Below are 24,308 nucleotides of genomic sequence, written 5' to 3'. Positions count from 1 at the left end.
AATTACAGTCATTTATCAAGGCAAACTGTTGCTGAAATAAAGATTACAAAGATCAAATGATAAAAAAATCCTGAAAAGAAAGATTTATACTTAACTGTAGGTTCCTCTTCATAAGATGTATGTCAAGTCACTTCTTTGTTAGCATTGGATAGAATGGAAAAGGATTAGAAATGTCAGGTTTTTACCATCTACCTCCATTAGGGAGACTTATCTGTCTAGATTGGAGAGTGAGACCCCCTGTTAGAAATAAAAACCGAATAATCGCTGTTCTTATTCAGATTTTTCCATAATTTCCTGTATGATGAAACCATTGCCAGCGGGACAGGCAGTGAGGGTAAATCATTTTAATTGAGCAGTAAAAACTCAACATTTCCCACTCTATCCAAAATTATAAAAAAAAAAAAAATTTGGCATGACATACACTTTACAAATCTGAAACACTTCTGGGTGTACTGAAAACCTTAGCCCTGCTACACTCTGTGGTTTGTTTCACAGGTCTCTCTCCACGCCAGGTGGTCCCTTCAGTCCACTCCAGTCCAAAAAGCACTGACAGACAGTCCCGCTGCTGACTTGCCTTGCTCTCATCCCGCAGACCCGCACACGAGGCCCCAGCCTCTCTGCTCAGCTCCCTTGCACCATGACATTACATGACACACAGGGGCACAGCCTCTGCCAGATCAGTTTCCCGCTGGCGCCACCCAAACACAATATAGCAGGCACTCCGATGGTCTCGACCTTCTCAAAGCATTACAGCCATATTTTTTTTACTGGCAACCTCTTCCTGTCACTGGTATTTACTGGCAGGAGAAAAGTGTCTGTTTTTAGCTGGCTGCCAGTAAAAATACTGACGGTTGACAACATTGTTACATAGGCTGTTATTTTCAGCGTTCACTTTGAAGGGACAGGGAACCAGAATTAAACCAAACGAATCATCTTTTATTCTTGCCCTGGTATATCTGGGTTACCTGTTGCAGATATTTATATTCCATACACTTTCCACTTGATAGTTATATTATATATATGATGATAGATATGATAGACATAGTCTCCAAGGGTTAGAGAGGTTGGATTCATCCTTTTTTATGAATAGTGTAGGACCCACTGATAATGGGGTACTTTGACGTAGTGGTGGGCTTGAGCACGATATGGCCATATGGTGGGACCAAATCCCCATTTTTATTTATGGACTCTCTTCATATTTGATAGTCATTTCTTTTGCATGTGTGCGCTATTCTTTTTTAATATGATAGACATATGAGTGGTGGAAATATAATATCAATGGATAATTTAAACACAATAAAACGTCATTAATGCAATGAGACAAGAGATTACAAAATCATCAAGAATGATTTTTATTAAAAAAAAGATGATTTTGACCTTCAGCTGAATGTGTTTTTGTCAGTAGGTGATAAGTCACTTGATTAACAATTATTTTCTTTTCACCAGAACCCCAGTGTACTACAGCATCTCAAAATAATGCCCGAAGCTTAACATGTAATAAAACCTGTATTCTTGTCCTACAGTCTTTCTAAAAATGTAGTATAAAATACTTCATGAGAAAAGTGATTCCAGTAGAACGTACCATCTATTTTCTACAGCAACATTTCATTTATTAAGGTTGAAGGGTAAAACTTGAGGTTTAATTAAATTAAATTTATTGCAATATAAGCTCTCAAGCATTTTTCTATACAAAAGTCATATTTCTTTAACAGCACAGCGGAGCGTGCTTTTTATCTTCCATCAAAATATGATTCTTATTATACAAACTGTACAAACTTGGAAATACAGAAAATAAACGGTCAATTCTTGTTATTTTCATTAGTGTAGGAAATGGTTTTCTCTTAAAACTTTGAAGATTTAACACATAAACTCTGTACCTTCATAACACCACAACATATTACTTCAGACACATTCCACTGTGTTTTCTGCTGTAGTGGCATTCAGAACAGAAACACAAAATACTTCTATGGTCAATATTAAACATCATCTGCAGCAAGAGTGGGAATGTTTATTCTTGGCCGGGTGAAAAATGCCATTTTCTCTCTAAAAAAATACAGAAAAGAGGATTATTTAGTCTTTAGTTACAAACAAAGGAGACATTCATAAAAAATATCAGCTATATCTTTCATGTGTAAATGGTTGTGGCTATCATATCTGTCAAACATAATCCTTGAAGATTGAAAGTTTAAAGTGGTTGCAAAGGTTGAAGGTTTTTTTTTTACCTTCATGCATTTATGCATAAAGGTAAAAACCCTTCTGTGTGCTGCTCCCCCCACAGCCCTCCCTAATACTTATCTGAGCCCCCTCTTGATCCAGCAATGTGCATGGGAGACTCGGCTGTCCCGGGTATCTCTCTCCTCACTGGCTGAGACACAGCAGCGGGAGCCACTGGCTTTCACTGATGTCAAACAGAGCCAGTGAGTCAATGAGGAGAAAGCGGGGGACGGGGCTGAGCCACGCCTCTATGTGTCTTATGAACGCATAAAGCAGGGCTCAGAAACGAGGGAGCACTGGTCAAGGCGGAGGAGCCAGAAGCACCAGCATGGGACCCAAGAAGAGGAGGACCAGGGCTGCTCTGTGCATGACCATTGCCCAGAGCAGGTAAGTATGACGTTTGTTATTTAAAAAAGAAAAAAACACCTTGAACATCACTTTAAGGGCCTGTTAACACTACCCCACAGCTGCTGCTGTCCCAACTTAACTTTATTTGAAGTGTACAAAGTGACACTTTATCCATGTCATTGTACAACAGCATGGGGCGCTGAGCAGCTGTACAGTGACATTCCATTGATCCCATTCTGTGCACTGCAATAAAATGCAGCATGTCTGCATTTTATCACAGCTCCCTTTTTTTTTTGTACTGGCTGAAGTTCCTCTTTACATGCATCTAGGAGGGCTAAAAATGTGTAAGCAAAGCTATTGTTCTCAGTCAAGTCGTTTATTTCTTCATTTAAAATCACATACAGTGAATAAGGTCAGCTTGAAAATGTTATAATACACAGTATTGTAAAAAAATGGGATTTTTGACTTACCGTAAAATCCATTTCTCTGATGTTCATTAACGGACACAGCTCCTGTAATTCTTGACCATTGGTTATGCTGCCCCCTACAGGAGTAGGACACTAGGCAGAAAAAAACGTCTGGCTACACCCATAGGCAGTCCCAGGGGGTATATTCCCTCCTCCTGCTATAGTCACTCAGTTTTGTTACAAGCAGTGTCAGGAGAATTATAACTCCACAGAGGGGTGGGTGCTGTGTCCATCAATGAACATCAGAGAAATGGATTTTACGGTAAGTCAAAAATCCCATTTTCTCTTTCGTTCATTGGCGGACACAGTTCCTGTCATTCTTGACCATTGGGACATCCCAAAGCAGTGTCAAACTTGGTTTGGGAAACAGCAAAAAATTCCCAAGTCTAAACAAACAGCCAACCAGGCAACAGGGGCTCAACCAAAACTACTGAAGCCAACCTGAAAAAAACAATACACCCTCAAAGATGATCAGGTCCTCTTAAGCAGCAGCCTGCACAACCTTGAGGCCAAATGAAGGATCCGCAGGTGCCAACACATACACTTTTTAAAACCTTGTAAAAGTGTGCACCAACGACCAGATGGCTGCCTTGCAAACCTGTGTCATGGATGCTGGATGACAGAAGGCACTAAGCAGAGGAAGCAGACAATGGTTTGGGAGGTCTATCCGTGAGCACAAATCGAGAGTCTGAATTCCTGAAAAATTCAGTAGCTGCCAGGTACACCCTAATTGGCTGGACCACATCCAAGGCATGCAACTCAATTTCCTTAGAATGTTTAGGCCTGGGACACAGGGAAGGCAACACAATGTCTTTATTCAAATGGAAGTCAGAGACCACCTTAGGAAGGAATGAAAGACAGGGGCGAAGCACCACCTTATCCTTGTGAATCACCAAAAAAGGTAAACGACAGAATAAGGCCGCCAGTTCTGACTCTGCGCGCAGAAGTGATAGCCACCAAAAAGGCCACCTTCCGGAACAGTGTAAGCAAGGGAATCTCCCAAATATTTTCAAAGGGAGGCTTCTGTAGAGCTGAAAGCACCAAATAAAGATCTCAAGGTGGCAACGGAGCCCGCACTGGAGGAACCAAATGTTGGACCCCCTGAAGAAAAGTACGCACCAGGGAGTGTGTAGCCAAAGATCGTTGGAAAAAAACGCCAAGGCCGATACCTGGCCCTTGATGGTAGTCAAGGCCAATTTCTGTTCAACCTCTCGTTGAAGGTTAAGATCCGAGCCACCGAGAAGGAGCGAGGATGAACCCCAAGAGACTCACACCACGCAATGTACGTCTTCCATGTACGATGGTAGATCTTCCTAGAAGTAGATTTCCTAGCTTTCAACAATGTAGGAATCACCAGCACCTATAGCACCAGGCGTTCAACAGCCAAGCCGTCAAAGCAAGTAACTGTAAAGCAGGATGGAAGATCGGTCCTTGGGACAGCAGATCCTCCCTGAGAGGAAGCTTCCAAGGAACATCGGCGACCAGCCACACTAGATCGGCGTACCAGGTCCGGCGAGGCTAGTTCGGAGCCACTAAGATGACCAGAATCCCTTCTGCCTCGATCCTGCATAGAAGTGTGGGCAGAAGCTTTGGAGGAGGGAAGGCGTAGATCAGATGATACTGACCCCACGGGGCCACCAGCGCATCTGTGGCGTCCGCCAGAGGATCCCTTGACCTGCGCCTTTCTGTTGAGCCGGGACGCCAACAGATTCACCTCGGGGGTGGCCCACCGAAGACACAGCTGATGAAACACCTCCAGATGAAGGGACCATTCCCCTTGGTCCAACACCTGCCGACTGACGTAGTCCGACTGCCGATTTTCCACCCCGGAAATGTGCACGGCGGAGAGGGCTGGAACGAACCGTTATGCCCACCTTAGAATGCTGGCTACCTCCAGAGCCACTAGGATATTTCCTGTGCCCCCTTGGTAATTGACCTGAGCCACGGCCGTGGCATTGTCTGATTGAATGCGCACTGGGCATCCCTGAAGACAATCTGTCCAATGACACAGTCTGATTGCTCTGAGTTCCAGGACACTGAACGGTAGTCTGGACTCTTCCAGTGTCCAGATCCCCTGAGCAGAATGCTTGCAGAGAATGCCTCCCAGCCACCACTGTCCAATACAATACAGAGGATCCCTCCCAGCCACCACTGTCCAATACAAAGGGGAGGAAGGAGTGCCGGAGAACGAAGCCACCATATCAGGGACTCCTTCGATCCCTGGCTCAGCCGGATCTGATTGTCCAGAGAGTGCGGAGTCTTGTCCCATTTGGCCAGAATCTCTCTTTGCAGGGACCTCGTATGGAACTGAGAAAAACGGAACCACCTCAAAAGGTAGATCCCATCAGGCCCAGCACACGCATACAAATCAGGAGGGATTAACATTTGTTGAAACAGCAGAAGGCAAATTACAGCCTGCAATTTCTGGAGTTTGTCCAGAGGAAGGAGCACTCTGGCTACGGCTGAGTCCAGAGTCAGGCCCAAATAGTCCAGCTTCATGGACAGAACCAGGGCAGATTTCTGAAAATTCTGAATCTAGCTGAACTCCTGCAGAGTTTGTATTGTGATCTCCAGATTCTCCACCAGAGAAGAGGGAGACTCCGCTCGCAGAAGGAGATCGTCCAAGTAGCCCAGTATCGTGATTCCCCCGTTGGCATAGCACCGGAGCCAACACTTTTGTGAAAAATCGAAGAGTGGAGGTGAGACCAAAGGGTAACACCACAAACTGATAATGCTTCTCTCCCACAGCAAAGCGGAGAAAACGCTGGTGACTGGCACATATTGGAATGTGAAGATAGGCATCTTTGATATCTATAGAGGCGAGGACGCAGGGATGCCACCACCATTCGAATGGACTCCATTCTGAAGTTCTGTACCCACACAAAGTAGTTCAGTGCCTTGAGGTCCAGGATTGCCTTCCTTCCTGGGGACTCTGAACAGGTTTGAGCAAAAACCCTGAAAACTTTCCGCAGTCGGAACCGGGACAATCACCCCTCCTTAAAGGAACAGATCTTGTGCCGCCCCAAACAGATCCTGTACCTGGTCCTGGACAGGCACAGGTTGGAAGGAAAAAACCTTGCTGGGGACAAGAGCAAAACTCGATCTTGTAACCAGACCGAATGATTTTGTGGACCCACTTGTCTTGCACCAGGGAGGTCCACGGGTCCATAAACCAGTGAAGACATCCCCCACCCCCGATATGGGTGAGGGCGCTCCTTCAAGCAAAAGGAGCCTTGTCCACAGGCAAGGAGAAGCCTGCGCTCGGCTTGCCAGAGCAGGGTCGGCCAGAGGAGGCCCTGAAAGGCTTGGAGCCCTTATCAGTCGACCCTGAGGGTCAAAAATAATATGAGCCAAGAAGGAAGCTTCACGTCTATGACGAGGTTCCTTTCATTAGTAGTCTGCAGAAGAAAGGTACCCTTCCCCCCTGTGAAACCTTTATTGATGTCATCCAGGGTAGCTCCAAACAGACAATCTTCTTGAAAGGGAAGATCAGTCAAGGCCTTTTTAGAATTTTGAGCCAAAAAGATATGCCAAAGGACCTTCGCGAAAACAGATAGACAAGCCATCAGTGGAGCCGCATGCAAAGAGGCATCACAGATAAACTGTGTAGGAAACCTTGCGCTTATGGTAACACCTTGCGCTTATGGTAAAGTGCAATTCAGTGTAGATGAATAGAAATCAATAAATTAATGATAGATGACGCCCAAAGGGGAGGGCGAAACGCATCTAGAGAGAGTTTGAGCGTGCTACGTCACATCCGACCAATGGAACGCAACGCTGCGGGAGCAGCAACCACAGAGCCAATCAGCGCCATTTTTAAACTTCACGTTTTGTAAGTATGTCTCAATAAAAAGGATATTTTTACATACTGCACAATGGAAAGCCTTTTGTTTTAATGAGGGACTTCAAGACCAACATCTCCTCAGGCTGCATCCAGCAGATACATTTACCAATTACTACCGGAATACAACATTTTGGCTTCACAGGAGTGTATATTCACAGCAGAGTGATCTGACTTCTGACCCCCGCCTTACATGCATCATGCTCTGGTGAGTAGGGAAACAGGAGGGGGAGCACAAGCACTTTCTTTGCAAGAGTGGAGCACAGAAGCACTTTGTCACCTTTTGCCTATTTGCACTTTTATCGAAGGACGTTTATTCAAGATTACAATTACATTATTTTGAGCACTTAAGCACTTTTATTGTCGTACATTATTTAGTTACTGTTGTGATTATTCACTTATTCATTTTTATATGATACATACAGCAGCGCTGATAGTCACTGTTTACATCACAGATAAACTGCAGCCCCTGGACCAAAGGCGAGAGGGAGTTGTTCACTCTCCAGGTCACGGCCTAGAAGCTTAACCCACTGGGTAAGTGTTTGCAGCACTAGGGCAATGGTAAATACCGGCCTCATCGCCGAACCAGCTAAGGTGTACATAATACGGGCCACAGCCTAAGCCTTCCGGTCAGCCGAATCCTTAAAGACCGGGGACTCTTCCCCCGGAATCATGGTTGTCTTGTTTAATCTGGAAACCAGAGGGTCCACCACCGGTGGCACAGTCCACATCTTAAGAAGGGACTCCTCATAGGGGGTAATGCCTAGTAAAGTGCTTAGGAACCCCACAGGGATGCTTTAGTCATCCCCACTCTTTAGTGACAATTCTGTCAAAATAGGCAGGAAAAGGGAACACCTTTGCCACTCTAGATGGCAAAGGGTACCTGCGTCCTCCATCTTCAGGGTCTTACGCACAGATACAATCAGTGCATCTATCAGCGCCTTTTCATGCGCGGTCGCAGACGTGGAGGAATCATCCTCCCTATCAGAGGCTTCTAGGCGCGTGGTCACAGACCCAGTAGGGTGACCCACGTCTGCGGTGGCCGGGAAAGGCAGAGGGAGCCATTTTTGCTAGCCCGATGCCCGCAAGCTGTCTCCACCCGGGACACAAGGGAATCCAGGACCGCCGTCAGTGCATGGATGGATGGTTGGGACCCGGAAGGCCCGCAGCCTCATAGAGGGGTTCAGGTGGGGAAACATGCTCCAAAGACTCCATGGGTCACCAGGGGGACCCCACAAAAAGTGTACCACACTGCTAAAGGACAACCCCCACTGCACTGGCAGCACCACCTGATCGCCAAGCACAAGGCACAGAGCGATCTTCAGCATAGAGGGAGAGAACCCACCAGACTCACCACCCACCGACACAGGCACTTGCAATCACCAGGAGAATCTGCAATACACGTGCGGCGATCATGAAGGTAAATGATCCAGGTGTCAGCACCAGGGGATGAGGAGGCGCTCCCACCGCCAAAATCGCCACCCACGGGGCTTCACTGTCGTGGCTGCCACTATTTGCAATGCAAACCACAAGAAAATGGCCGCCTGATTACACAAACATGGCTGCTGTGTATAGGAATACACAAGGCTACAACAAAATGGCAGCACCATGAGGCCACAGGGACCCAGAAATTGGGAAACCAGACCTCAGGAAAGATCCAGGCAGGACAGGGGGCCCTGGCAGGAGACTCCCACCAGGTAAAACCCCCCCTGCCAGTCGATCGCCTGGTCGCCAGTGGCGCTACCCCCCGCCCCCATCGCCAGTTAGCGTCCTGTCCCCACCCCAGGAAAGTGGCCGGACCACCCACAAAAATACATCCCCAGTGTGTGTGTGTGTGTGTGTGTGTGTGTGGGGGGGGGGGATCGGTAGGATGAGGAACTTGGCAAGAAGGGGGGGGGGGGTGCCAGACCATCCCAAGGAGGGGCCCATGTCCACCCCAAAACCCTCCAGGTGTAGTGGGGATAGCTACTAACCTTACCAGGAGCCAGGTGGGCACTGCTCCAGACAGATCCTCCTCCTCTCCATCGAAATGGGGGGGCTGTCGGCCAGGAGGAACGCTGTGACATATGTGACTTTGTGAGGTGTTTAACTCACGGGGCCAGCCCCCACCAAATGGGGCTATGTCGCAGCCGACCTAGCGTGGAGCTGAGGCCTGCGCGTGCTCACTGGCCAGGCTGGGGTGACCACTGGATCTAGATTATACAGCCTGTCGCCCAGTCTGGCAGTTGATAGTAGATCTCACAAGAAAAATCCAGGAGAAAAAAAGATTTCTATCTAAAAAATGTTGCCAGGACCAAAGATCCCAGCAAGGAACTGGGTCCTTACTCCTGACTAGGCAGAAAAAAAACTGAGTGACTATAGCAGGGAAAGGGAGCATACCCCTTGGGACTGCCCATGTGTGTAGCCAGAAGTTTTTCATGCCTTGTGTCCTACACCTGTAGGGGGCAGCATAACCAATGGTCAAGAATGACAGGAGCTGTGTCCATCAATGACGGAAAGAGAAAACACAGTATTTTTGCAAAGGTATTTGCATTTCTAAAGCTTATATTAGAGTTTTACCTGAAGGACTGGACTTCCAGTGGCTCCTTACAGCTTTGTCCTCGTAGGCGGCGTACATCCTTAGCGGCTGCTTTCATCATCTTCTCTGCTTGCATTTCATATTTCTGCTCTATTTTTTGTACCTAGGTAATAAAACACATAACTGTTACTAAAGTAAAGACCCCTGTGACAAATTACTAATATGAAGATCAACACAGGTTTCCATTTGCACATATAGTGTCAAAAACTGTATATGCCAGATTCATGCGTGTTGCCTGTTTTTATAGGTGTGATGTCTAAGGTTTCATTTTTTTAACTCTTCTCTGCATATTGGGCGCTGTACTGTATATTACAAATTTCTGGCTGCTGCATTTTGTAAACTTTGCTGGAACTTGTATAGTCCCGACTTATGAATTTATTAGTGTCTAAGGGCTCTTTCACATGGCCGCTCCGTGTGTCCGCAAATCATCCTATTTTTTTTCGGATGATTTGCGGACATAATGTAAGTCAATGGCATTGCGGATGTCAGTGGAATACCATCCGCTGACATCCGATTTTCTTCCTTTCAGTTCTGTTCCGTTTTTTGGAACGGAACAGAACCCTATTTTTCCTCCGTGTAAAAAACGGAAAGGAAGGAAAATCGGATGTCAGCGGTGTCATCCGCTGACATCCGCAATCCACATAGACTTACATTATGTCCGCATATCATCCGCAAACGGATGGGATGATATGCGGACACACTGAGCGGATGACACAAATGTCATCCGCTCCGTGAAAAAAAAAAAAAGTCCTGCAGCGGACACAAACAGCGGAGCGGCCGTCTGAAAGAGCCCTAACAGTTCCTGGTTACTAATTAGATTTTTAAAATCCCTGTTTACATCAGGCTACCCCTGATCCATCATGTTTAGGTCCAGAAAAAATGGGAAAGGATGCAGTCCTTTTGGGTTTTTTTTCCAACCTTAATGGACTGCCCACAGACCCACACGTCATAAAAGACAAGTTCACAGAGTTTAACTGAAAACTAGTTTTACCTTGCATCCTCAGTATCCTAAACCTTCAAAATTATCCAGTGGAAGGCAAAAAACCCTTCTAAAGTATGATCCACTTTGGCCTAACAGAAGAAACATTCTTTCCTGATCCCAAAAGGCAATCCGATACTCCCTGAACCAGCAATCCACATAATAGCCAGGTATAGTGTGCTGCATTTAAAAATACAGCCAACCCCACTACTAAGTTAAAAAGCCCTTGAAGGATCATACTGCAATGAACCCTTTCCCTATATGGAGATAAAACTTCTTTCTCACACAAAAAGTTCCCCTTGTCTTTTGCAGTGACCTTAATGGGCACAACTTTCCACCAGGTTTATGATAAGGTCCACCTAAATATTTATACAAGCTGATCATAATCCCCCTCAACAGAGAATACCTTCAGTTAATATTTCCTCATAAAGGAGGTCCTCCATGCTTCCTATTGTTATCCATCTACCTCTGCAGATTGGTATCGCAGGCTGTTTTTAAGTCTATCATTACTTTTGTCATTACATAAAACAGTAATAAACCCAAAACCAAAAATGTAATATATTGCAGCTTACCAACCATTAGGTGTTGTGGCTGCATTAGTTTTCTTTTCTTAGGCTTTCTTCCCCTCTGTTTTCACCTGGTGATCTGCCCAGTAACATATCTCCTATATTAGTTCCCCCACTATGAATTAATGAGCACAGGGAGCAGCTTTAGGCATTGTCAGTCTGAGGGGAGGGGAGTGTTAGATGTACTAGTAGATTTAAATACACTAACAAATTGAATCCAAACTCCAGCTCACATCTTATAAGCAGTTACAGCAAAGTTTTTTTTTTTCCATTTGGGATAAAGAGTTTACATGAATAAAACCTGACCAATGTAAGCACCCCTGCCAGTGGTACATGGTTTGCAACCCATTCACAAAACAAATGAAACAAAACTAACAAAAAAGGCATCATTTTCTACATTGACCAGTGCGAGTTAAAAAAAAGTCTGTAAGGCTGTCAGGCTGTAACATAACAAAATGTGGAAAAAGTGAAGCACTGCAAATATTTTCCAGATGTACTGTAAATAGTCTTACCACAACTACAATTAATGTAGTGATACATTGATAACAGCTTCAGCGTGGGTAAGACCCCATTCACACTAGCGTGACTTGTCAGGCGACGCGCTCCCTTGCAGTCCATTGACCGCTACAGGAGCCGTTCTAATAGGAGCGACACAAGTCGCTCCGACTTAGAAAAAGGGTCCTGTACTACTTCGGGGCGACCTGGAGGCGACTTGCATAGATTTCCATTATGTGAAGTCCCTGCAAGTCACTCCGAAGTCGTGGTGCACGGGACTGCACAAGTCGCCCCCGAAGTAGTAAGGAGTCGTGTCGCCTCAGTGTGAACCAGCTCTTAAAGAAACAAGTTAAAGCAGTAATAAACTCAAAGGCAAATATTTATTATATTGCAGCCTACCAGTTCTTAGATGTGATGACTGCATTTGTTTTCTTTTTTTAAGTCTTTCTTGCATTTTTATCGGGTGATCCAGCCAGTAAGTCTGCTGTTTTTCAAAAGAACAAGCTCTCCTGAAAATGTATCAGTTTACAGGGATGGCACAAACATTTATCACTGACATATTTATCACTGACAGGGGTGCTGACAGTGGTCAGTTTTATTTATTCATGTTAAACCTTTATACAAAAAGGAAAAAAACAGTTTGCTGTAACTGCTTATAAAGTATTAGCTATAGTTTGGCTTCAAGTTGTTAGCATATTTAAATCTGCTAGTATCTCTAACTCGACCCTTCCCCCACAGACTATGCTGCCGCCTGCTGTGCAGGTGTATTACTGGCCAGGTCATCAGTTGAAAACAGAGGGAAAAAGCCTAAAGAAATAATACATATGAAGCTATCTCATCTAATGATTGGTAAGCTGCAATATATTACATTTTTTGGTTTTGAGTTTAATACCACTTTAAAGTTCCCAACAGTGGCAGCCGCTGTTATGGCAGACTGTTAGAACAAGAAATTAGAAGAGTTAATGTTACATACTTGCTTCTCCACTTGTCTGAACAGAAGCTTAAAGCTGTCATCATCTTTCATCCGCTGAGGCAGCTCATTTTCACCTTGACGTTTGGCTTGCTCTAACTGTTCTTTCAGCTCTCTTAGTACAGCAATTTCTTCAATAAGCTGATTATGCCACGTCCTTGAAGCCTGCAGATCTAATTCCAGGTCCAGAGATGTACGAATGACACGTTCTTTGCCAGAGAGCTTCAAGGATGGCTGAAATAATAAAGATCATTTTAAATATCCCCTCAACATCTACAACACCTAGATTTGTTACTTCTGAGCTATATCATGCTATGTTAAGAGGCAAAGTCGAATAGTTCCATAGGGCATAGAAATGGCCAAAACTAAAAAAAAAAAAAAAAAAAAGTTTTACCTTTAATTATATATTCATAAATAAGCAAAGAATGAGAAAAGAAATGTGGTTGAATATAAAAACAAATAGAAACAAAAGAGATTGGCCCGCGGGACTTTGTATGAGGTACGTGCTTAGTGGCTGGAGATCAATGAAATACACAATAGATGATTAAAGCAATATTTGATTTTATTGCATTATATACACAGGTTGTAAAAGTAAAAATGGTAACATGTGCTCAGTGGCACATGGTGTAGCACAATAGCTAAAATATAGATGATATACAACATGAATATATAACATCGTAAACTGACAGTTTACGATGTTATATATTCTACTGTTATGTATCTCATTATACTATTCAGGCCATTTTTGAAACCAAGTGGTTACACCAAGATGTCTGCCAATATGTGATGTTATATTATTCATGTTGTATATCATCTATATTTTAGCTATTGTGCTACACCATGTGCCACTGAGCACATGTTACCATTTTTACTTTTACAACCTGTGTATATAATGCAATAAAATCAAATATTGCTTTACTCATCTATTGTGTATTTCATTGATCTCCAGCCACTAAGCACGTACCTCATACAAAGTCCCGTGGGCCAATCTTTTGTTTATATATGTATTTTGGGATGGAGGAGTAATTTGGTGGGAACCAGACCATTTTCCCTTTTTGTACGTGAATATAAAAACAAATCCAACTCTCTTTGGTAAATGTTACCCATGGATACATTACACGCTTTATGATATAATTCATATTATTGTTATACAGGATATATATAGCACTAACAGTTTGTGCTTTAAAAAAATGAAGGCAGACATTACAGTTACAATAACATTTTGTACAAAAGGAATGCATGTTGTCACCTCAAAGTAATTAATCCAGAACTTTTTTGGTAATTTTGAATAAAGAATAGTTAAAGCCCTGGTTAAGTTTTTTTCTCTAGCCATCCGTTTCTCCTTGGGGACTTTTTCTGCCAATGGAACAGGTGTCCCCATTACATTTTCCTCTATTACTGTTCCAATGGCATCTAAAAAATGTTGGATTTCCTATAACCTTCTGCCTGGTCACAATAGTCACCAGGACAGAACAGAAAGGGTAAAATATCCCCAGCGGTAGCACAGACAGCAATAAAAACCCTGACAGGAGTTTTAAAAGAGATGAGTATAGAAAAAAATAAACAAACATACTCACCTAGATGGCTGCAGCTGTCCAGTGCCAACTCCTAACACGAGAACTGAGCGATCAAACATCGCTGATCGCTCAGCTCGCAGTCTTCAGCCTGCAGAGAGAGTCGGCAGTAACCAGCTCTCTGCTCTGCCCCTTCAGTGCTCCCGGGAGCACTGGGCGGTGCAGGGGGCAGGAGCAGCTGGCACAACCTCTCACGGCTCACTGAGACACTCAGCCAGCTGCGGGTTTGGGCTTCTGGGCAGATCTCAACCATATGGCCATGATCTTTTCAGAGCCTGGACCAGGTCTGTGATATTAGCCAACAGCTAGAGTGCAGAACGAACTGAACTCCTGTAGTCCATAGAGGAAAAAAATAGCCAAAAAACTTTTGGCCATACTTCTTTAAAAACTCCATGGTCCCTCCACAACTTAAAAAATGTGGGGCTCTAGGTACTGTACACTTAAATTCAGATAATCTGCTCAATGTGTATTAAATGGGAAATAAAATGTATATCTGGTGAGTACATTTTTGATATATTGTAATTTTTGCCTTAAGGATCATTTTGATGTTACTTTCACATATTTACATTGTTGTTGTACCGTATTTTCATTACTCAAATATTTAGTGTTTTATATTAGCAATTAAGAAGCAATGTGTATATTACTGCAAACACCCAGCCTCTTAATTGGCAATTGTAAACCCAATTGCTAAAAACCTATATAATCTTGTTAATGTAATTATAGACTTGTTACATGTTAATGTAGTTTCATAAATAGGTCAAGGTCCTTTGTTCGGGCTCTTCCTGTAATAGGGTGACAATGCTCCATCCCTGTCCCCAGTTGTGCTCCTGTCACATAGGCTTCCAATGGAGAATACAAGTGTTTTCAACACACTAATGGACATTATCCACATTGGCACCATCAGGAAAGCAACCTTGAGAAATGCCAGGTGTGTAATGCCGGTGTGCATTCATGTAGACAGTAAGTGGCTGCCAAAAGGCTATAGAATATCAGCCCTGAAATTGCAACAAAGGACACTGCCCATTTAGCCAGCCAGCAGTTGAAGCTCTAATTTGCAACATAACATTGTATCCTTTCTTACAGAAATCAGACATCATAAAAGTGACTTGTCCCTTATTAGGCCTCTTGCGCATGATACTCCTGTTTGAGCATCTACTTTTTCAGTCGCCTTTTTTTTTGTATGTATTTGCGCGTATTTACGGTCATTTTCGCATATATGCTTTTGCACAATTTTACGTGCGCATTTTGCGCAAATGCCCCAAATCGTATTCTTGTGTTCTGGTTCTGCACAATATGTAAATATGCAATTGCGCACATTGGTGGGCAAGAGGTGTAAACTACTGACCAAAAAAGCTGACTTTTTTATTTTATTGAAGAATGCACAACACTTGTTTACACGCCTGTGTGTATAGGCACATTACAATTAATGGGCTGTAATTCTGTATTTTAGCTCAGAAAAAAAAGCTGTACTGAGCTTTTTCAAGCTGCAGTGCGCAAGAGGCCTTAGGCTGCTGGTCCTCAGGTTTCAATCAGCCAGAGGAGCTGTGCTGCCATATCTTAATAGTAATCTGGGTATCCTTTGTCATATATTAAATATTTGTAGAGATAAAACAAGTAAAACAAGTAAAAAAACAAAAACAAAAACTAAAAATAAAGCCTCATCACACTAATCAATATACTGCATAGTCAATGATCACAAGTCTGCCGATCCTTTAATGAAGATCTATATGCAGCTCAATACGATATCTGACACCACCAAGTTTGCTCTTAGGGTACTTAGCTGGTCCATGTGTAAAGCACTTTAAATAGCCACTGTAATTACCAATTTGATTTACCCCAGATTGTTTTGGGATTGTATTTGATCTTCACCTCTGGTTTATATCTGGTGCACTTTTCTGACTGACCAGCAAAGTAGTATTACTTTATAAACAGTCTAAACCTGGCCATAAATGGCTTTCAGCTGATTCCTGAAAAATTTAAGAAGCACATGGACATGCTGTTACCCACTAAAATATACTTCTATACATCTTTACAGGGTCTTTACCAAAAATAGATTTTTTAATTAGGGGTAGTGGCAAATATCCCACCTTTTTTCCAGGTTTTCACCGATTTGAGGTATTTAATATCGCTTTTTTTTTTTAGGGATTTTCATGGAAAAAGTTGGAGAAGCGGCTGAACAGTGAGTGCATCTAATCAGCTGCCGTTACTGTTCATACAGGCATAGCTGCTGTGGCTGTCTGAATAGAACAGCTGGTAGTGCAGATTCCGCTATCCATGCTGATTAGTATAGACAGGAGAATTGAGTGTATAGCCAGCCTTAAAATGGCTGTGAACGCTGAGCATGAGAGAGAAAAATTGGAGGATATTTCGTCCGATTTCCGTCAACTGTGTACGGGCCTTAAGACACTGTTGTCACAGTGGTACATTTGACATTCAGAGTTGTGAAATTACTCAAAACTTGAAAAAGATTGGTGTGAATATGATGGATACTGAGTGGCCCTGTAGGAATTATATTTTCTGGACTATGTTGACTAAGAGGCTGTGGACTGTGCCTTCATCACATATTGCTGCGTTATCCAAAATGGCATTAGATGTTGTTCTTTGTCAAATTAGCGCATTAGTTATAAGAAATGCACATACCCTTTTAACTCTCACACTGCGTCTTTCCATTGCATTCCTCACAAAAGGTGGCTTCTTGGAAAGAGTTGAGCTATCACTGTCACTTCGATTCAGCTAAAGGAAACACAATGCAAAAAGGAAGGAATAAAGTCAAACAATTTTTACCATGAGAAATTGAAAGATATATCACCCTGGACATGTTGTTACCCACTAAATTATACTTCTATACGTCTTTATAGGGTTATTACCCAAAATAGAGTTTTCAGTTAGGGACTGCCAGTGGCAAATTTCCCAACGTTTTCCCCAAGTTCTGTTTTCACCCATTTTGAAATTTTTAATATCACTTTTTTAGGGAGACACTTTAAAACAATATATAGAATTTACATATTAAGGCAGTTTCTTGGAAAGCATACAAAAGGACCATCATACTACACTGCTCAATTGGTAAAAGGTTGTTGGTAATGTAGGTCATAGTGTGCTTGAGATCAAAAGCTAAATATTCTATGCAAAGCCTGGGGCTGATGGTTGCTTTAGAGGTCCTCTGAGCTACGTCTGCATCAGACTACAACTTGTCAGTTCTGCCAAGTGAAGTTCAATATCTCTCAAGAAGTAGTCCTATTAACATGCTTTGTACTGCACTCAGCAAAACAGAGAAAGACACAGAGGGATTGCTGCTCATAGGTTTTAATGAAAACTAAGCGCAAGGGGTGGAATAGGCATTTTGGCTGCACTGAACTTTTTATATGGCTCTACGCCTTCTCTAACAGGGATATTTATGCAGTTAGCAATACAGGCCAGAAAAAAGCAGCATTAAATGGGAAAAGGTTTTACAATTATTTAGAGCAGCATTCTGTGAACTGTGGCCCTTTACTTGTCTTGAGGCACTATTCCATCCACTGACAAAAACTATGGGGCATAATTTCTGTTGCTGAAACCAAATATGGGGCATTATTCCTCTCAATGACACCAACGATGGGTAACAATTCCTTCAATTAATACCAACGATGGGCCAATATGCCTCCCACCGACACCAACAATGGGCCACAATTCCTCCCAATGACACCAACAATAGGCCACTATTCCTTCCACTGACACCAACAATGGGCCACTATTCCTTCCACTGACACCAACAATGGACCACTATTCCTCCCACTGACACCAACAATGGGCCACAATTCCTCCCAATGACACCAACAATGGGCCACTATTCCTTCCACTGACACCAACAATGGGCCACTATTCCTTCCACTGACACCAACAATGGACCACTATTCCTCCCACTGACACCAACAATGGGCCACTATTCCTCCCACTGACACCAACAATGGGCCATTATTCCTCCCACTGACACCAACGATGGGCCATTATTCCTCCCACTGACATCAACTAAAGGCCATATTTCCTCCCACTGACACCAATGGTGGGGCATTATTGCTCCCACTGACAATACTAAAGGGCATAATTACTCCCACACCAACAATGGGGCACTAGTCTTTCCACTGACTCCAAATATAGGGCAATGTTTACTCAGACTGAATACCAGGATATGTTCTATTCCCACTGGCCCTAGTTGGGCCCCCCTAAAGTCTGAAGGACCGTAAACTGGCCCTTTGTTTAGAAAGTATGCAGACCCCTGGTTTAGAGGTTTGATAAGCAAGTAATTTGGATATATCCATAAATCCATGCGATATCTAGTTATTATCTCTAGCTTATGATCTGAAGTCTGCAGCAGAAAGTAAGAAGAAATAATAAATTCTTCTGCGCAACCAAAAAAATGGATTTTTGTAAGATCTTACCGTAAAATCCTTTTCTCTTAAGCTCATTGACAGACGTAGTCTTCTTGATTCTCAAGAGCTGGGTTATGTTGTCTCCGCAGGAGTAGGACTAGGCAGAAAGACAAAACGTTCTGGCTCCACCTTAGGGGCAGTCCCTGAGGGTATATCCTCCCTCTCTCTGCTACAGGGAATCAGTTCTGTTCTAAAGCAGTAACAGAGAATTTAACCCAACCCAACTCAATGATAGAGGGGCGGGTACTACGTCTGTCAATGAGCTTAAGAGAAAAGGATTTTACGGTAAGATCTTACAAAAATCCATTTTTCTCTATCGCTCATTGACAGACGTAGTCTTCTTGATTCTCAAGAGCTGGGACATCCAGAAGCAGTGCCACAAATGAGGGGTGGGATTGACAGAAATCAAAATCCAATCTAGAAGGCCCAACCAGGGCCAAACTAGAAGCTCTAAAGGCTCATTATAAACAAAGAATGAGACTCAAAAGAAAAATTTCCAACGGAAAAAAACCCTCGAGGCAGACCACTGGTCTCCTCAAATGGCGGCCTGCAAAACCTTGCGGCCAAACACGGCATCAGATGATGCCATTACATCAACTTTATAATGTTTTGTAAAGGTATGCACCGACGACCAGGTAGCCGCCTTGCACACCTGGACCACTGACGCCTGATGGCGAAAGGCCCATGACGCACTAAGCGCCCGAGTGGAGTGCGCCTTAACAGGGAACGGGGGCTCCCGACCCTTAATAGAATAAGCCTGTACCACCGTTTGTCTGATCAATTTGGAAATGGTCGCGGCAGATGCAGGCAACCCCTTTTTGGGTCCATCCGGGATCACAAAAAGTGAATCCGTCTTGCGAAACGAGTCTGTCGTTTTCAAGTATACCCTGATCGCCCGGACCACATCCAAGGAGTGTAAAGCAAACTCCCGAGGATGACTGGGCTTAGGACACAGGGAAGGTAATACAATTTCTTCATTCAGATGAAATTCTGAAACCACTGTAGCAGAGAGAGGGAGGATATACCCTCAGGGACTGCCCCTAAGGTGGAGCCAGAACGTTTTGTCTTTCTGCCTAGTCCTACTCCTGCGGAGACAACATAACCCAGCTCTTGAGAATCAAGAAGACTACGTCTGTCAATGAGCGATAGAGAAAATGTTATACAATAAAACATATATACCAATATGCTGTTGCTGAAGCTATACCACATACCACACTACAAAAATGACAAAATGAATGGATTCAGTGCTGCAATAATTTTACAATACTAAATAATAAATTAGTATAGTATAAACAATCATTACAATCAATATATAAACAATAACTCAGGGTAAAAAGAAACTATATATATATATATAAATATATATATATATATATATATATATATATATATATATATATATATATATATAAATAAATATTTAAATGTGACTCCACACCATAAATCTTCATATCACCTACTTTGTATGTGTAGGGTCACATGACAACAGCATGTTTGGCATATGTACACAAGCCACAGCCTCCATTGTGTCATTCCGTGGGGCATTGTTTACCTACTGCATGCTTTAGTTACTGCTGTGCACCAGGAGAATGCACATGTCCATGCGAGTGGGTTTATTTACATTTCTACAATAAATATAGTGTTTTTTTTGGAAAGCAGGATTATTCTTTAATTATATTTTGGGTCTCAATCTCTGGAAAATATCCTCTGGGAGCTGATGTATGGGAGTATGAGGTGACATCTAGTGTAAAACAGCGGATCTTTTTTTCATTTTGGGGACTGGCTTAATTTTGACCGAACACTGAGTAAGTGAAAATGATGAGGAGGCTGCTGGTGGTGGTGGATTGCATCTCACAAGGTGTGGTGTTCGCATACAGAAGATGATTTATGATCTTTGGGTTGTCACAATCTGATTTTGTGTAGACTCACATTTATATATGGACTATTGCTTTTTACATGGAGTTAATATTTGTTAGGATTTTGATGATTGTTTATACTCCAATTCATTTTTTAATAATGTGTTATTGTTGCAGCTAGAAACAGTTTGCATTTTTAGTAGAATCCAAAAATAGTTATTTGCATGATCCTGATGTCAAAGGTGTCTTGTGTGTTAAAAAGGATTTATGAAAAAAAAGTGAAATTCCCTATTGGTTTAAAACCTCACAACATAGTAACATAGAGAACCCATCTGCTGCAGTTTATCGTAAATATATTGAGACATTTAGTTACTGGTTGCATTGCTGCCTTATGGTGAAACCAGATCTATGCAACAGCCATAAAAATTGATTTTTGTAAGATCTTACCGTAAAATCCTTTTCTCTTAGCTCATTGACAGACGTAGTCCTCGGTGATACAGCACCTTCGGGTTATGTTGCCTCCACAGGAGCAGGACTAGACAGGAAATTAAAAAGCTCTGGCCACACCCTAGGGGCAGTCCCAGAGGGTATATCCTCTCTCTCTCTGCCTCAGCAAATCAGTTATGTGAAAAAGCAGTCTTTAGAGATTTTAACCCAACCCAACTCAAAAAACAGAGGGGCGGGGACTACGTCTGTCAATGAGCTAAGAGAAAAGGATTTTACGGTAAGATCTTACAAAAATCCATTTTTCTCTAGCGCTCATTGACAGACGTAGTCCTCGGTGATACAGCACCTTCGGGACGTCCCAGAGCAGTATCACAAATGAGGGGTGGGAAAATGAAAATCAAATCCCAATCTAGAAGGCCCAACCGGTGCCAACTAGAAGTTTACAATGCTCATACTTAATGATGAGACTCAACAAAAAGAGAAAAAATTATTATTTTTTTTTTTTTTTCAAACAGAAAAAACCCTCGAGGTAGACCACCGGTCTCCTCAAATTGCGGCCTGCAAAACCTTGCGGCCAAATGAGGCATCCGCCGATGCCGTCACATCAATTTTATAGAACTTTGTAAAGGTATGTACCGACGACCAGGTGGCCGCCTTACATACCTGGACCACTGACGCCTGATGGCGAAAGGCCCAGGAAGTACTGAGCGCTCGAGTGGAGTGCGCCCTAACAGGGAACGGAGGACTCTGACCCTTAATAGAATAAGCCTGTACCACCGTTTGTCTAATCCATTTAGCAATGGTCGCGGCAGATGCAGGCAAACCCTTTCTGGGGCCATCCGTGCTCACAAAAAGTGAATCCGTCTTACGGAATGATTCCGTAGCTTTCAGGTATACCCTGATTGCCCGAACCACATCTAAGGAATGCAACGCATGTTCCCGATGATGCTTGGGCTGAGGACACAAGGAAGGTAGTACAATATCTTCATTCAGATGAAAATCTGAAACCACCTTAGGAAGAAAAGATGGCTTAGGATGAAGTACTACCTTATCCCTATGAATCACTAGGTATGGGGACTGGCATGATAATGCAGCCAGTTCTGACACCCTGCGAGCAGAAGTAATAGCCACCAAGAAGGCCACCTTCTGGGATAAAGTAAGCAAGGGAATCTCCCTGATGTTTTCAAAGGGAGGTTTCTGTAGAACCGACAAAACCAAATTAAGATCCCAGGGCGGTAAGGGCGCGCGGACTGGTGGAGCCAGGTGCCGCACCCCCTGGATGAAATTCCGCACCAAGGACTTGGTAGCTAAAGGCTTCTGAAAGAAGATTGCTAATGCTGAAACTTGACCCTTGATGGTGCTCAAGGCTAGCTTCTGCTCAACCCCTTGTTGCAAAAAGGCCAATATTCGAGTCACCGAATAGGTACGTGGAGGAAATCCTAAAGATTCGCACCACGCAATATAAGTCTTCCATGTGTGATAATAGACCTTGCTGGAAGTCGCTTTCCTTGCTTTAATAAGGGTAGGAATGACTGAAGCTGACAAACCTCTGTCCTTCAGTACTTGGGTCTCAATGGCCAGGCCATTAAAACCAGCGACTGTAAAGCATGATGGTAAATTGGTCCTTGAGACCACAGACACTCCCTGAGACGAAGTTCCCACGGAACGTCTGCGACTAGCATGTCCAAGTCGGCCAGGCCGGCTTGACGAGGCCAGCTTAGAATTTCTAGGACCACTGGCGCTGATAGAATCTGAACCAGGCGTCCCTAGAGGTATCTGGCCCCGACCATCCGAGAAAGTCTGGTCGTTTTCTGTTCCCACACATTTATCAGATACCTGATTGTTATCAGGAAGGGTGATCTTTTCTGGTTGAACCTCAGGGACCGAAGTCACCCGACTAGAGGCTACTTGGCCTATCTGGTCAACCAGATCCGATTCCTGTGAGGTATAGGGACTAATCTTAGGAAAAGGTAAAGGAAAAGATCTATTCAGGGAACGGTAACTACCGCTTCCTGTAGTACTTAAATGTTGGAAGGGAAGAATCGCACCGGTAGTAGTGGTTGATGCTCGATCTAATGTCCTGAATACCGGTGAAAACGTCCCCCCACCCTGAAACCGGGTGGGGGCGCACCTTCAGGCTGTGTACTCCTTTGCTTCGGGTTTGGCTGGGTTGGTCCTCTGCTTGTCCGACCAGCCCTTCTTGAACCCTCCTGGAGGAGTCTTGCCTTTCCCGCTTGTACCAGCCGGGCGCCCTTTATGGGCGGTAAAGAAAGGTCCTCGCTTGTTGCGAGGTCCCTTAGCTTTAGCAGCCTGTGGCAAAAAAGTGCTCTTGCCCCCAGTGGCATCCTTAATGATTTCATCTAGGTTGGCCCCAAATAGACGATTCCCCTGAAAAGGGAGATTTGTCAAGGTCTTTTTGGAACCTAGGTCAGCTGACCAGCATTTTAACCACAGCACACGTCTGAGGATGACCGATGACATAGATGCATGCCCTAATAAGGGAGTAGTGTCCAAGGCTGCGTCACAGATAAACTGTAGCCCTTGTATAATCTGTTCCATCAAATCAGATGTCTCCTGGGGAATATCTTTTCCCCTAAGGTCTTGGCGTACCATTCTCGCCCATTCCGTAAGTGTCTGGGAAACTAGACCAATAACAATTACTGGTCTAAAGGCTGACCCTATCAGAGAGAAGATGGTGCGGGACTCTGCTTTCATCTTTCGATCCACCGGATCCTTAAAGGACGAAGTGTCCTCCACTGGGATAACCTTGGCTTTATTCAGCCTGGAAATAGGTGGATCCACCACTGGTGGTACCGTCCATTTCTTAATGATGGATTCCTCAAACGGATAGCGTCTAGCAATACGCTTGGAAATAGTAAAGGTACGTTTAGAATGCTCCCATTCTCCTTTAATCTGATTGCCGAAACACTTGGGTACAGGAAAAACCTTCACCGTTTTGATGGGCTTATTAGTACCAAAAGGAATCTCTGTTTCAGTTGCCTCTGCCGGTAAAGCCTCAAGTTTTAAGGTTTCCTGCACTGCCACAACTAGTGCGTCCACCAATGCTTCTTCCTGAATTATAGCGGGAGAAGAAACGTCCTCCTCACTGTCTGAGGGGGCTTTACCTGAGACAACAGCCCTTGCAGAGGAACCTGCAACTGCAGTGACCATCTCTGAATCTGAGTCAGAGGTGTCAGATAGTATAGGGGTAGGCGGGGGTCGCTTCCTTGACCCCCGTCCCTGACAGGCCGCCTCCACCCGAGCCACCATAGACTCCAAGATTGCTGTAAATGACTCTACACTCTGTGCACCGGCGGGTCCCGTGGCCCCCTCGAGGGAAACAGGTGGGGGAATATGTGTGGCAGGGTCCATGATAATTCCAGTCACTTCCTGGATAATATAATTCAAAATAAAAAACTTTTTTTTTTTTTTTTTTTTCAGACCCCCAGCGCCACAAAAAACCCCTTAGTGTTACCTGCTAGGGATCCCTATCGATCGAGAGAGAGAGAGAGAGATAGACCCCCAGACTCACCACTTGATGCTCAGAGTCTAACTGCAACAGGTTAC

At 43.7% G+C, this 24,308-nt stretch overlaps 1 protein-coding gene across 2 annotated transcripts in view; it reads right to left on the bottom strand.

The window, feature by feature from the left end:
* Positions 1 to 1,372: 1,372 nt before the first annotated feature.
* WWC1 (WW and C2 domain containing 1) overlaps positions 1,373 to 24,308 on the bottom strand; it is a 274,697-nt gene continuing 251,761 nt past the window's right edge. For both annotated transcript variants that reach the window (XM_082254253.1, XM_082254254.1), the window contains exons 20-23: positions 16,673 to 16,765; positions 12,462 to 12,692; positions 9,430 to 9,551; positions 1,373 to 2,043 (exon numbers count right to left, since the gene is read on the bottom strand). In XM_082254253.1, coding sequence (XP_082110379.1) covers positions 1,977 to 2,043; positions 9,430 to 9,551; positions 12,462 to 12,692; positions 16,673 to 16,765 — 513 coding nt within the window. In that variant the 3' untranslated portion in view covers positions 1,373 to 1,976. The remainder of the gene's footprint in view (positions 2,044 to 9,429; positions 9,552 to 12,461; positions 12,693 to 16,672; positions 16,766 to 24,308) is intronic.

The sequence above is a fragment of the Pelophylax lessonae genome (genome assembly GCF_965119305.1).
Source record: "Pelophylax lessonae genome assembly, chromosome: 4".
Taxonomy (NCBI): domain Eukaryota; kingdom Metazoa; phylum Chordata; class Amphibia; order Anura; family Ranidae; genus Pelophylax; species Pelophylax lessonae.
Note: the sequence above shows the minus strand (reverse complement) of the source record. Positions and strands in the feature narration are given on the sequence as shown.